General features: G+C 48.1%; 1 protein-coding gene across 1 annotated transcript in view; it reads right to left on the bottom strand.

Annotated features, from left to right (window-relative positions):
• The window catches only part of si:dkeyp-72e1.9 (syntaxin-binding protein 4), a 132,372-nt gene extending 118,850 nt beyond the window's left edge, over positions 1-13,522 (bottom strand). Inside the window, exon 1 of the mRNA XM_060840946.1 lies at positions 13,231-13,522. Coding sequence (XP_060696929.1) covers positions 13,231-13,522 — 292 coding nt within the window. The remainder of the gene's footprint in view (positions 1-13,230) is intronic.
• Positions 13,523-14,051: the final 529 nt, after the last annotated feature.

The raw sequence follows: 14,051 nt of genomic DNA, 5'->3' as shown, positions 1-14,051 counted from the left end.
CTAGGCCAACACTTATTGACCATCTCTAATTGCCCAGAGGGCAGCTGAAAATCAGCCACATTACTGTGGGTCTGGAGTCACACACAGACTAGACCAGTAAGGGACAGCAGTTTTGTTCCCTGAAGGACATGAGTAAACCAGATGGGTTTTTTTGACAGTTTGAACAGTTTGTCACCGTCATTGAAGGGAAAATGAAAATAGCGCATTGCTGGACTTAGATCTGATGTTAATCAGAATGTTGCTTTGGCAAATGAATCGAGTCAGTGAACACAAAGTATTTCCTCATGAAATCAGATTTGAAACATCCTGTTTGTGCAATTCTCCTGTTAAAGCATCGAGTCTGTCCAAGAACCGCCTTTAGTTCCTGGTCCAGAGGCCAGGAGCAGTCCCACAGAGCGGTCACATGATCTATTAACCCGCATCCCCCTCCAAAAGCAGCTCAAGGCCAAGGGACTGGGATTGAAGGCCAAATGGAAACTGTGCAATTGGATGATGAGGGTGGGGTTACATCCCCTTATAGTATACGCAAAACAGGCCACGACCCACCCCATTCCACTCTGCCAACATTCCTCACCCTCCCCTCCCCCACAGAGCACAGGTCCTTTCTCTCCATCCCCATCCTCACCCTCCCCTCCCCCACAGAGCACAGGTCCTTTCTCTCCATCCCCATCCTCACTCTCCCCTCCCCCACAGTGCACAGGCCCCTCCACTCCATCACCATCCTCACCCTCCCCTCCCCCACAGTGCACAGGCCCCTCCATTCCATCACCATCCTCACCCTCCCCTCCCCCACAGAGCACAGGCCCCTCCATTCCATCCCCATCCTCACCCTCCCCTCCCCCACAGTGCACAGGCCCCTCCACTCCATCACCATCCTCACCCTCCCCTCCCCCACAGTGCACAGGCCCCTCCACTCCATCCCCATCCTCACTCTCCCCTCCCCCACAGAGCACAGGTCCTTTCTCTCCATCCCCATCCTCACTCTCCCCTCCCCCACAGAGCACAGGCCCCTCCACTCCATCACCATCCTCACCCTCCCCTCCCCCACAGTGCACAGGCCCCTCCATTCCTACACCATCCTCACCCTCCCCTCCCCCACAGAGCACAGGCCCCTCCATTCCATCCCCATCCTCACCCTCCCCTCCCCCACAGTGCACAGGCCCCTCCACTCCATCACCATCCTCACCCTCCCCTCCCCCACAGTGCACAGGCCCCTCCATTCCATCACCATCCTCACCCTCCCCTCCCCCACAGTGCACAGGCCCCTCCATTCCATCACCATCCTCACCCTCCCCTCCCCCACAGTGCACAGGCCCCTCCACTCCATCACCATCCTCACCCTCCCCTCCCCCACAGTGCACAGGCCCCTCCATTCCTACACCATCCTCACCCTCCCCTCCCCCACAGAGCACAGGCCCCACCATTCCATCCCCATCCTCACCCTCCCCTCCCCCACAGTGCACAGGCCCCTCCATTCCATCACCATCCTCACCCTCCCCTCCCCCACAGAGCACAGGCCCCTCCACTCCATCACCATCCTCACCCTCCCCTCCCTCACAGTGCACAGGCCCCTCCACTCCATCCCCATCCTCACCCTCCCCTCCCCCACAGTGCACAGGCCCCTCCACTCCATCACCATCCTCACCCTCCCCTCCCTCACAGAGCCCAGGCCCCTCCACTCCATCACCATCCTCACCCTCCCCTCCCTCAGGGAGCTCAAGTGGCTTTTGATTAAATGAACGATCAGGGAAGTATTAATTGGATGTCCACCAGATGTAATCCAACTGGCTAATCTTTCAGTACACCGTCGGGTTAAAAGTGATGATGGTAACAGTACCAAATAAACCTTTCTGCCTACATTTCGTTATGAACAAGAGGCTTCTCTAACATTTGACCTCAAGTTGCATAAAACCTGTAGCAATTGAACATTAGATCCCTTTACATCTGCCTCGATGACGCCTGTTTCACTTATTCAGGAGCTGAATCTCACTCAAACCTAATGGAATCTACGTCATTCGCACCGTTTTGTATAAAACATTTTACTATACCTGCTACAGTTGATGTATTCCATCATTTCAGCCCATTGGACAGCAACAAAATCTCATGGAATTGCAGGATGCGCATTATAGTGCTTGACTTTGAGTTGCCATAGCGACAGTGTTCTGCATCAGGGGTTTAATCGGCAAATCTGCATTCAGAGCAGTTATCAGATTATCAGCTTTGTCCTCTGTGACCAAGCCATCACCCAGAATGCATCAGCCACTATCTTCTCGAGTGATAAGTGTACGGTTGATTCAAGGAAACCATCAAGGGAGAGATTGGCACATCCTGCACCTGTGTATCATATACAAGGACAGCATGCTAATCATATGAAGTTTATCAACGGGAAGACCTGTGACCAATCAGTGCAAGCATTGGTCCTGCTGCTAAATTTCTAAGGCGTGTAGAGTGGATGCCTAAGAAATTAGGGGCCTAACACCTGTCAAAGGAGACCTTTCCCAGTAATGTTGGTGATGTGTGAGGCAATCCCTTCCCCAGAAAGCTCACTCCAACTCGTGCTCTGTCTGAATTTTACTTATAGGTCAGGCATAGATTTTAGAATTCATAGAATCCCTACAGTGTGGTAACAGGCCCTTCGGCCCAACAAGTCCACACTGACCATCAGAAGAGTAACCAACTCAGACTCATCTCCCTACATTTAACCCTGACTAATACACCTAATGTACATGCCCCTAAACACTATGGGCAAATTCCCATGGCACATCCACCCTGACCAGCACATCTTTGGACTGTGGGACGAAACCAGAGCACCCAGAGGAAACCCATGCAGACACGGGGAGAATGTGCAAACTCCACACAGACAGTTACCTAACGCTGGAATCAAACTTGGGACCCCAGCACTGTGAGGCAGCAGTGCTAACTACTGAGCCACTGTGCTGCCCCTACAGGCAGCTCAATATTCACGTCCTCATTGGTGTGGGATTAGCAAAGAGGCTTTTTGGTATCTTTTTGTCCCAACTTCGAGAGAAAACTCGACTGGTTGGCCCTATATCTTCTGAGGTTTAGAGGAAGTGAATGAACTGAAACCAACAAGATCCTGAGGGGACTTGACAGGGTGGATGTAGGAGAATCCAGAACAAGAGGCCACGACTTACAAATGAGGGGCCTCCCATTTATAACAGAGACACAAAAACACTTATTTTGCCTCAGAGGGTTGTGAGTCTTGGTAATCCCCTTCCTCAAAAGGCAGGGAATGCAGAATTTTTAAATATCTTTAAGACGGGGATATTCTTGGTGACAAAGAGGCTGAAAGATTATCGGGGGAAGGGATATGCCGGAATGTGGAGTTGGCATTAAAATCAGATCAGCCACAATCTTATTGAGTGGTAAAGCAGGCGCGAAGGGCAGAATGGCCTACTCTTACTTCCTATTTGTGTAAGAGCTGATGAAGGCAAGATCGGTGAAGATGTTTCGGCCTCTATATTTGTTTAATTTACACACGCTGAGGGTGGTGTGTGTATGGAATGAGCTGCCAGAGGAAGTGGTGGAGGCTGCTACGATTACAGCATTTTAAAGGCATCTGGATTTGGAGGGATATGGGCCAAATGCTGGCAACTGGGACTAGATTAGGTTGGGATATCTGGTCAGCATGGATGAGTTGGACTGAAGAATCTGTTTCTGTGCTGTACATCTCTATGACTCTAATAGATTGGTTAGTAAAGTTAGATCACAGAGGCCAGCCAATTGGGTATTAAATTGGCTTGACATTAGGAGACAGAATGTGGTGGTGGAGGGGTTGCTTTTCTGACTGGAGGCCTATGACTGGAGTACCACAAGGATCGGTGCTGGATCCACTGTTGTTCATCATTTACATAAATTATTTTGGATGAGAATTTAGGAGGCATGGTTCGTCCGTTTGTAAATGACACCAACATTGGCGATGGAGTGGAGAAGGTTATTGAAGATTTGGAGATGCCGGTGTTGGACTGGGGTGTACAAAGTTAAAAATCACACAACACCAGGTTATAGTCCAATAGGTTTAATTGGAAGCACACTAGCTTTCGGAGTGACGCTCCTTCATCAGGTGATGGTGGTTTAATTGGAAGCACACTAGCTTTCGGAGCGTCACTCCTTCATCAGGCGATTGAAGATTACGTCAGGATCCTGATCAACCATGCCTAATGGAACAAGGAGCAGAAGATGGATTTTCGAGTCATGGAGACAGGTCTTTTGGCTCAAGCTGGTCCGTGCTGACCAAAAATGTCCATCCACACTAACCCCATTTCCCTGCCCAAGACCCATATCCTTCTAATCCTTTCCTATCCATGTATTTGTCCAAATGCCTTTTAAATGTTGTTAATGTACCTGCCTCAACCACTTCCACTGGTACCACCCTCTGTCTAAAAAGTTGCCCCTCCCTTTTATTCTTTCCCCATTAACCTTAAACTCATGCCCTCTAGTCCTCGATTCCCCAACCCTGGGAAAAAAGACTGAATGTATTCACCCTATCCATGAGTTTAAATTAAATAAATGCAAGTGTTGGTAAGATAAACCGGGGCAGGGCTTACACAGTTAACGGTAGGGCCTTAGGGAGTGTTGTTGAACAGAGAGATCTAGGGCCCAAAGGAACGTTAGCAGCAGCATTGAGATGATGGTTAGTCTGGAGTCAGGAGCATCAACCTGATCCAACTGCACTATCCTTACGTAGCGTTAGTCAGCAAGGACTTGATGGAAGGCAGCAGCTGCTTACTCATGGATTTCCCTGTATGGGATCTTTCAGTGTGTTCTAAAATAAACTCTGTCAGTAAGCTGTAAGTCAGTTGCCGCAGATGTTTGGAGATTTGTTGGTGAAATGGTAAGGTTTCGGTTTTGTAAATAACTGCTTGCCGTAGAGTTCTGGTTCTCAGACTAATCCTGATCCACATAGCCAGCATCAGCATCCTGAAGAATATACTATTAGTTGTGGATTCCAAATCTTTACTGTCCACTCATGCACCTTAGCTTAAACAATCCATGTGCCCCTGAGGCCACTCTTGGAATATTGCGTGCAATTCTGGTCACCCTCCTATCGGAAGGATGTCGTGAAACCTGAAAGGATTCAGAAATGATTTACAAGGATGTTACCAGGGTTGGAGGATTTGAGGTATGAGAGAGGCTGAACAGGCTGGGGCTGTTTTCCCTGGAGCGTCGGAGACTGAGGGGTGACCTTATAGAAGTTTATAAAATCATGAGGGGCGTGGATAGGGTAAATAGACAAAGTCTTTTCCCTGGGGTGGGGGAGTCCAGTACGAGAGGGCATAGGTTTAGGGAGAGAGGGGAAAAATATAAAAGACACCTAAGGGGCAACCTTTTCACTCAGAGGGTGGTACGTGTATGGAATGGGCTGTCAGAGGAAGTCATAAAAGCTGGTACAATTGCAACATTTAAAAGGCATTTGGATGGGTTTGGAGAGATATGGGCTGGGTGCTAGCAGTGGGACTAGATTGGGTTGGGATATCTGGTCGGCATGGACGGGTTGGACCGAAGGGTCTGTTTCTGTGCTGTACATCTCTATGATGCACCTGACGTTGTGTTCCACTTTGTGTCTGCATCTAAATTGAATGCTTACTGATTGCGTAAATGAAAGAATATTGGTGGTCGACAGCGTCGATATTAAAGTAGACCATAAACTGAAGACTGTGGCTTTGTATTGAAATGGCTGGGTTTAACTCGCCCCAGTGTATTAACAGAAAAAGATCCTCAAATCCTCCCACTTCCTACAAACCAAAGGGGTAAGCAGAGGCACCCACTTGGGCCCCCGCCTCTTTGTTGGTTACGTGGAACAGTCCGTCTTCCACAGCTACACCGGCACCAACCCCCACCTTTCCCTTCTTACCAACACCTTGCATTTATTTAATTTAAACTCATGGATAGGGTGAATACATTCAGTCTCTTTTCCCAGGGTTGGGGAATCGAGGACTAGAGGGCATGAGTTTAAGGTTAATGGGGAAAGAATAAAAGGGAGGGGCAACATTTTAGACAGAGGGTGGTACGCATAAGGAATGAGCTGCCAGTGGAAGTGGTTGAGGCAGGTACATTAACAACATTTAAAAGGCATTTGGACAAATACATGGATAGGAAAGGATTAGAAGGATATGGGTCTTGGGCAGGGAAATGGGGTTAGTGTGGATGGACATTTTTGGTCAGCACGGACCAGCTTGAGCCAAAAGACCTGTCTCCATGACTCGAAAATCCATCTGCCGCTCCTCGTTCCATTAGGCATGGTTGATAAGGATCCTGACGTAGTCTTCAATAACCTTAAAAATCACACAACACCAGGTTATAGTCCAACAGGTTTAATTGGAAGCACTAGGGGAAGGACAAGAATAGCAGATTCATGCTCAGATCTAGAGTTACCGGTTCCCCCCATTCCCCGCCCCCCCCCCCCCTCCCAAGTTACCCATCATTCTGATCACCATTCCTTCATTGTCACTGGGCCAAAATCCTGGAGTTCTTCTCCTGGCAACGCTGTGGCTATCCCCCTCCAGACCAAAGACTGCAGCTGTTCAAGAACGTAAGAACGTGACTCACCATTACCTTCAAGAGCCATCATATCCAGGTAAGCACCAACTCGCAGACACCTCCTCCTACCACCCCCTTGACCATGACCTCACCTCCCATCACCTCCATCTCCCAGACCATCCACAACCTCATCACCTCTGGGGATCTCCCACTCACACCTTCCAACCTTATTGTCCGTGAACCCCACACTGCCCGATTCTACCTCCTTCCCAAGATTCACAAACCTGACTTCCCCAGTCAACCCATTGGCTCAGCCTGCTCCTGTCCCACTCAACTCACCTCTGCATACCTTGACACCGTCCTGTCCCCCTTAGTCCAGAAACTCCCCTCTTACGCTTGGGACACCACCCACACTCTTCACCTCCTCCAAGATTTCTGATTCCCTGGCCCCATTCGCCTCAGCTTCACCATGGACATCCAGTCCCTGTACACATCAATCCTCCACGACAAAGGTCTCCAAGCACTCTGTTTCTTCCTCTCACACTGTCCCAACCAGTACCCTTCCACCAACACCCTCAACCAGCCTGGCCGAACTGGTCTTCAACCTTAAAAACGTCTCCTTCCAATCCTCCCACTTCCTCCAAACCAAAGGGGTAGCCTATTTGTCAGATATGTGGAACAGTCCATCTTCCACAGCTACACTAGCACCAACCCCCACCTGTTCCTCCGCTACTTCGATGTTCAACCTCCCAGGAGGACCAATTCCATCACACGACATCCCAGATTCCTTCCAAGATTTCAATTTCCCTTCTCACATGGTTGAAGATGATGCCCTCCAATGCACCTTCTCTACTTCCCGCACCTCCGCCCTCGATACCCACTCCTCCAACCTCAACAAGGACAGAACCATCCCTGGTCCTCACCTTCCACCCTACCAACTTCCGTATACATCGCATCATCCTCCGCCATTTCTGCCACCTACAAGCAGACCCCACCAACAGAGAGATATTTCTCTCCCCAACCCTATCTGCATTTTGGAAAGACCACTTCCTCCATGACTCCCTTGTCAGATCCACGCCCCCCCCCCCAACCCCCCCACCAGCCCACTGCCCATTCCTGCACCTTCCCCTGACACCGCAGGAATTGCAAAACCTGTGCCCACACCTCCCCACTCACCTCCATCCAAGACCCAAAGGAGCCTTCCACATCCATCAGAAATTTACCTGTAATTCCACACACGTCATCTACTGTATCCATCGCACTCGGTGTGGTCTCCTCTATATCGGGGAGACAGGACGCCTTCTTGCGGATTGTTTCAGAGCATCTCTGGGACACGCGCACCCACCAACTCCACCACCCCTTGGCTGAACATTTCAACTCCCCCTCCCACTCCACCAAGGACATGTAGGTTCTGGGCCTCCTCCACCGCCAAACTCTAACTACCTGACGCCCAGAGGAAGAACACTGCAACCACACAGGGATAAATGTGGACTTCACCAGTTTCCTCATTTCCCCTCCCCCCACATTATCCCCGTCCCAAGGCTCCAACTTGGCACCACCCTCTTGACCAGTCCATCGCCTTTCCCATCCATCCACTCCACCGTCCTCTCTGACCTATCACCATTAACCTCACCTTTATCCACCTATCGCACTCTCAGTCTCAGGCCCATTCCCCTCCCATTTACCTCTCAGCCTCCCGGCCCACAAGCCTCATTCCTGATGAAGGGCTTATTCCTGAAACGTCGATTCTCCTGCTCCCGAGATGCTGCCTGACCGGCCGTGCTTTCCCAGCCCCACACTCTTCGACCCACCATTACTCTTCCCAAGGTGGTTAACGATGGCCCATTCAGAAATGTCCACATCACCCAAACGTAAACAATAAACCCAACATTCAGTGTCAAAGAGAACAGACAATACACCAGGTTCAATCTTTGTCCTTTTCTGAACTGACCCATCAGAGAACTTTGCCTCTGAAGCAAAACACCATGAAAGTGGGAAATCTGAAATACTGAAATAACAGGAAGGCTGAGTGTGTGACCAGTGAGACCATTAGGTGGAGCCCTGTGCACACAAAATTGAAAAATCCCCCAACACCAGGTTATAGTCCAACAGGTTTATTTGGAAGCACTAGCTTTCAGAGCACTGCTCCTTCATCAGGTGGTTGTGGAGTATAAGATCGTAAGTGACAGAATTTATAGCAAAAGTTTACAGTGTGATGTAACTGAAATTATATATTGAAAGAGACCTGAATTTTTTTGTTCATGAACATGTTGGTTTCAATCCTTTCATAAGTAAATCGCAGGACTTTTTTTAAAAGTTACGTTCTCAAGTGAACGTTAACAACTGGTGACATGTCGGCCCAGATAAGGGATTGATGGTGCCACAAAGGTCAGACTGATTCTAATCTAAAAAACGGTTCTACGTGATTTTTACATGGATTCATGCAGTTTTTGAGCAAAGTAAAATGTAATTCTGCAAGTGCAAATTCACCCCACACATTTATATGTATATGTGTGTGTGTGTGGGGGGGGGGGTATGAATGTCTGTGAGAGTGTGTGTGTGTGGGGGGGGTATGAATGTCTGTGAGAGAGAGTGTGTGTGTGTTGGGGGTTTATGAGTGTCTGTGAGAGAGTGTGTGTGTATGAGAGAGTGTGTGTGTGTGTGTGTGTGTGTGTGTGTGTTGGGGATTTATGAACGACTGTGAGAGAGAGTATGTGTGTGTTGGGGGTTTATGAGTGTGTGTGTGTGTGTGTGTGTGTGTGTGTGTGTGTGTGTGTGTGTGTGTGTGTGTGTGTGTGTGTGTGTGTGTGTGTGTGTGTGTGTGTGATTTATGAATGACTGTGAGAGAGAGTATGTGTGTGTTGGGGGTTTATGAGTGTCTGTGAGAGAGTGTGTGTGTTATGAATGTCTGTGAGAGAGACTGTGTGAGTGTGAGTGTAAAAGGATTTTACTTTGCTCAAAAACTGCATAAATCCATGTAAGATTGGGTAAATCCATTTTTTAAATTAGAATCAGTCTTACTATCATGGCACAGACTGTCTCTCACAGGACAGCTAACGCCTTCAATACCTTATCTGGGCTGACATGAACCAATTGTTAAAATTCACTTGAGGATGTAACTTTTTAAAAAAGTTCTGTGATTTACGTGTGAAAGTATTGAAACCAACATGTTCAAGAACAAACAATCCAGGTATTTTTCAATATATAATTTCAGTTACACCACACTGTTAAATTTTGCTATAAATTCTGTCTCTTACAATCATAACCTCCACAACCACCTGACAAAGGAGCAGTGCTCCGAAAGCTAGTGCTTCCAAATAAACTGATTGCACTATAACCTGGTGCTGTGTGATTTTTAACTGTACACTCTAGTCCAACACCAGCTCTACCAAACCATCACATAAAATTGGAGTGTAGCATTTAAACCTGCAGCAATCCCCCAAGTTTTGACAATCCAAGTACCAGAGACAAGGAAATGGAATAGAATTGAGGAGGATAGCCTTCATTGTCATGTGCACTGATATTAATGCAGTGAAACATTCCTAATGATGCCTCTCGGCACCATATCATCTACAGGGTATCGAGCTACAGGTACCTTCAATGCTATCACAGAAATATAGAAACAAAACTGGATGAGCATGAGAATACAGAGATTAAAACCCCAGGATAGAAATAAAGATTCCGTGCTCCAGTCCGTGTCTCACTCTGTTCCCCTCTCCATGCTCCAGTCCGTGTCTCACTCTGTTCCCCTCTCCGTGCTCCAATCCATGTCCCATCCTCCACCTCCCCCCCCCCGCCGCTTGGGGAATGAGGGGTTAGGAAATCCTGTGTAAGGAGGAAAGCAAGGAACGAGATATGAAAGAGAACAGACAAGCGTGTGACCTCCATATGGAGTGTTGTCCTCTGCCGCCATCTTGAACAGTCAGGAGTCGATGTGGGAGAAGTCCTTCGTATCATTTCAACGTGTTAAGTGTTTTTGCAACTTTATATGGATGATTATTGCTGTGATTGTGTAAGGCCTTCAAACTTTACCGTCATTTGCTCTGTTCTGACGCCCATTCAGAGCTGAGATTTAATCCGGAATCTTCTGAAACTGAAGTCAGATGGACACTAGCCACTGAGCCATCATTTCTGGATAGACTGGGGAGCCATTGTCCAGGGATGAAGTCAATGGAATGCTGCCCTCATTGGAAGGAGCATTGAGTAAAAGGATAAGCAAGTTACGCTGCAGCTTTATGGAACTTTATTGACACCACACTTCGAATATTGTGTACAGTTCGGATCACCACACTCCCAGAAGGATGGGGATGTTTTGGGGAGTTTCGGAAAGGTTTACCAGGATGTGGCCTGGTTTGGGGACTTTAGCTATGAAGGAAAGTTGGATAGACCGGATTTCTTTTTGCTGGAACGCAGGAGGTTGAGAGGGGACCCGAAGATTGGGAATGGCCTGGATAGAGTGGAGAGTATGAGGCTTTCTCCCAGGGTGGAGGGATCAATTCCAGCTTCAGGGTGCGGGATGGGGAGAAGTTTAGGAGAGATGTGCGAGGCGGGTTTTTCACACACAGGGTGGTGAATGCCTGGAAGGCCCTGCCAGAGGAGTTGATGGAAGCAGACACAATAGCAGCATTGAAGAAACACCTGGACGGATACATGAATAGGAAGGGAATAGAGGGATATGGATAAGTGAAGATAGATTTAGTACAGAAGGGCAAAATGCTTCAGCACAAGCTTGGAGGGCCGAAGGACCTGTTCCTGTGCTGTATTGTTCATTCACTCACACTCACACTCACACACACACTCAAACCCGCTCACACAGAGACTCTCACACACATACACACATTCAAACCCGTTCACACAGAGACACACACACACACACATGTATACACATGCATACATACACACACTCAAACCCGCTCACACAGAGACACGCACACACTTATACACACACACAGACAAAAACATTCAAGGCACATAAACTCAAATACAGACACTCAGACACTCAACAAACACACACACAAACACACACTCTCACACACAGGCACATACATTCACACACATACACTGACACACAAACGTATTTACACACACATACACAAACTCACACGCATACACTCACATACACACTGACACACACACATACACAAACTCACACACATACACTCAAATACAGACACTTAGACACTCAACAAATACACACACAAACACACACACACAGGCACATACACTCATACAGACACACAATCTCACACAGGCACATACACTCACACACATACACTGACACACAAACGCACTCACACACACATACACAAACTCACACACACACACTCACATACACACTGACAACACACACTGACATACACACACACACACACACACACAGACACACACAGACACATACACACACTGACATACACACAGACACACACACACACACACACACACTGACACACACACACTGACACACACAGTCTTTGTGACATGCAGGATTCCATACAAGTGTGATACGCATTAAACAAAGGAACCTGACATACCCGCCGGCAGACAATGTGCTCCTGGGTCCTGCTCCATGTATGTCATGTGACACGTTAACACATGCATCTTGTTTCTATAATTTTCAGACAAGCTTCATTCCACTTTGCTGTCAAAGTGCAGCGTTCAGATTAAATGGGCCCTACACTCCACCCAGCAATACCAGCCATTATCGTGTGTGTCACTGATGCCAACCACCCCAGTCTTGTGGTCTGGTCGCTTGTTCCCACGATGCCACTGAGTCTGAGGGTTTAGTTGTTTTAATGGGAGAGGGTAACCACTGGGGAATCTTACCAACAGGATCCTCTTGTTTTAACAAGCTGTAATTTACTGGAATGTCAAGTTACATTCGTAACTCAGACGCTGCTACTCAGACGACTGGGAGAGTGTCGGTATTGGTTTTCCATCGACAGGATCCCAGGATTTTCTGTCTTTCCCCACCCAAGTTGTTACCGTGTTGTATGATCAGGTGGAGCTTAACACAGGCTCTGACATTAATCATTCTAAAACCCACATTCTGGTTGTCAAATCCCTCACTGGTGACTTCCCTCTGTAATGGAACGATGGTGAAAGCATATCTCCAACCCTGTGCACAGGTTTGGTCTCCTTCTTTAGTGTAATAGATGAATAGCTGGAATGGAGAGGGGTCTTATGGGGAGAGGGGTAACAGGCTGGACTTGTTGCCATTAGAGTTAAGAAGAGAGAGGGGAGTGATCGATGTGGATCAGTTCCTGAATAGCCTTGACAAGTAGAATATGGAAGAATGTTTCCTCTTGTGGGTCAGTCCAGATCCAGGGGACAGTTTAAAAACTGAGGGATAGAGGTCAGGAGAAATTCCTTCCTCCAGAGGGTCACGTGACTTTGGAACACTCTGCCTCAGAAGGTACTCAGTGGTGGATCGGTTCCTGTTAGGAAATGGATTGAATCTTTTGAATAGAATATTCTTTATTGTCACATGTACCGCAGGACAGGAAGGTTTTTACAATGGCGCCATCTGAGGTACAAGAACCTAGGTTCAAATCTTACAGAATTAAAATTAAAATAGTGCTGTTATACAAAAGAGGATTAAAAGTGAAACAGTAGCATTACTGACCATGTCTGAGAATGAATTAGAAATGAGGTCGCTATAGCTCCTTTTCGAGGAACATGGAAGCCAAAATACAAATGCTTTTTGTTGCTGTCTCTTTATTTTTTATTTACCTATCTTGTCCTGAGCTTGGACAGTATGGGTGGCAGCAAGAGCAGGCCCAGGGCATGGACCTTGAGTAGGCCCAGGGTATGGGACCAGGGCGTGGACCTTGAGTGGGCCCATGGTGTGGACCTTGAGTGGGCCCAGGGTGTGGGCCTTCGATGGTCTTGACCTGGGCCTAGGATTCAGGCCTGGAGCAGGCCTAACATGGACCTTGAGTGTCCCCAGGGCAGAGGAGAGTGAGCCCTCTATTGGCTTTCCCGGAGCAAGCACAGGACCCGGATTCGGTGGCTGAGGAGGCATTGGTGAGGTAGGCCAAGTGGCAAAAGATGGCGTCCGAGGATCAGCAACTTCACTGTTGGTTGGGTCTGGGGCTGGCAGCAGTGGAAGGATATGACACCAACATCGGTGAGAGCAGCGACTCTGATGTCAGTTGGTTGGGCAGGCAGGCGGCAGTGAGGCAGTGCTGGAGGAGTGCCAGGCCCAGAGGATTGGTGAGTTCGATGCTGATTGAGTACACTGTAGACGGCAGTGGCAGAGGGATGTCAGCTCAAATGCCATTGACGGTCACAGTCTGACTCAGGACTGACGGACTCTTTTCTTTATCTTTTTCTTTCCTTCTTTATCATTATTATTCAAAATGGCGCCATTTTGAGGTGACAAATGGGAGCCTTTCACTCCATTTTATTGTACTCTTCCTGTAAAGTACACGCGCCAATAAAATCAAAATCAAACAGAGCAGCCACGGTCTAGTGGAAAGGTGGAGCAAACTCGATGGGCCAAATGGCCTACTTCTATTCCATATATTCACGTGGAACCTTCCCCAGCTCTC

The sequence above is a fragment of the Hemiscyllium ocellatum genome, chromosome 20 (genome assembly GCF_020745735.1).
Source record: "Hemiscyllium ocellatum isolate sHemOce1 chromosome 20, sHemOce1.pat.X.cur, whole genome shotgun sequence".
In the NCBI taxonomy this organism is placed as follows: domain Eukaryota; kingdom Metazoa; phylum Chordata; class Chondrichthyes; order Orectolobiformes; family Hemiscylliidae; genus Hemiscyllium; species Hemiscyllium ocellatum.
The sequence above is the reverse complement of the archived record's forward strand: the minus strand, read 5'-3'. Positions and strand labels throughout refer to the sequence as shown.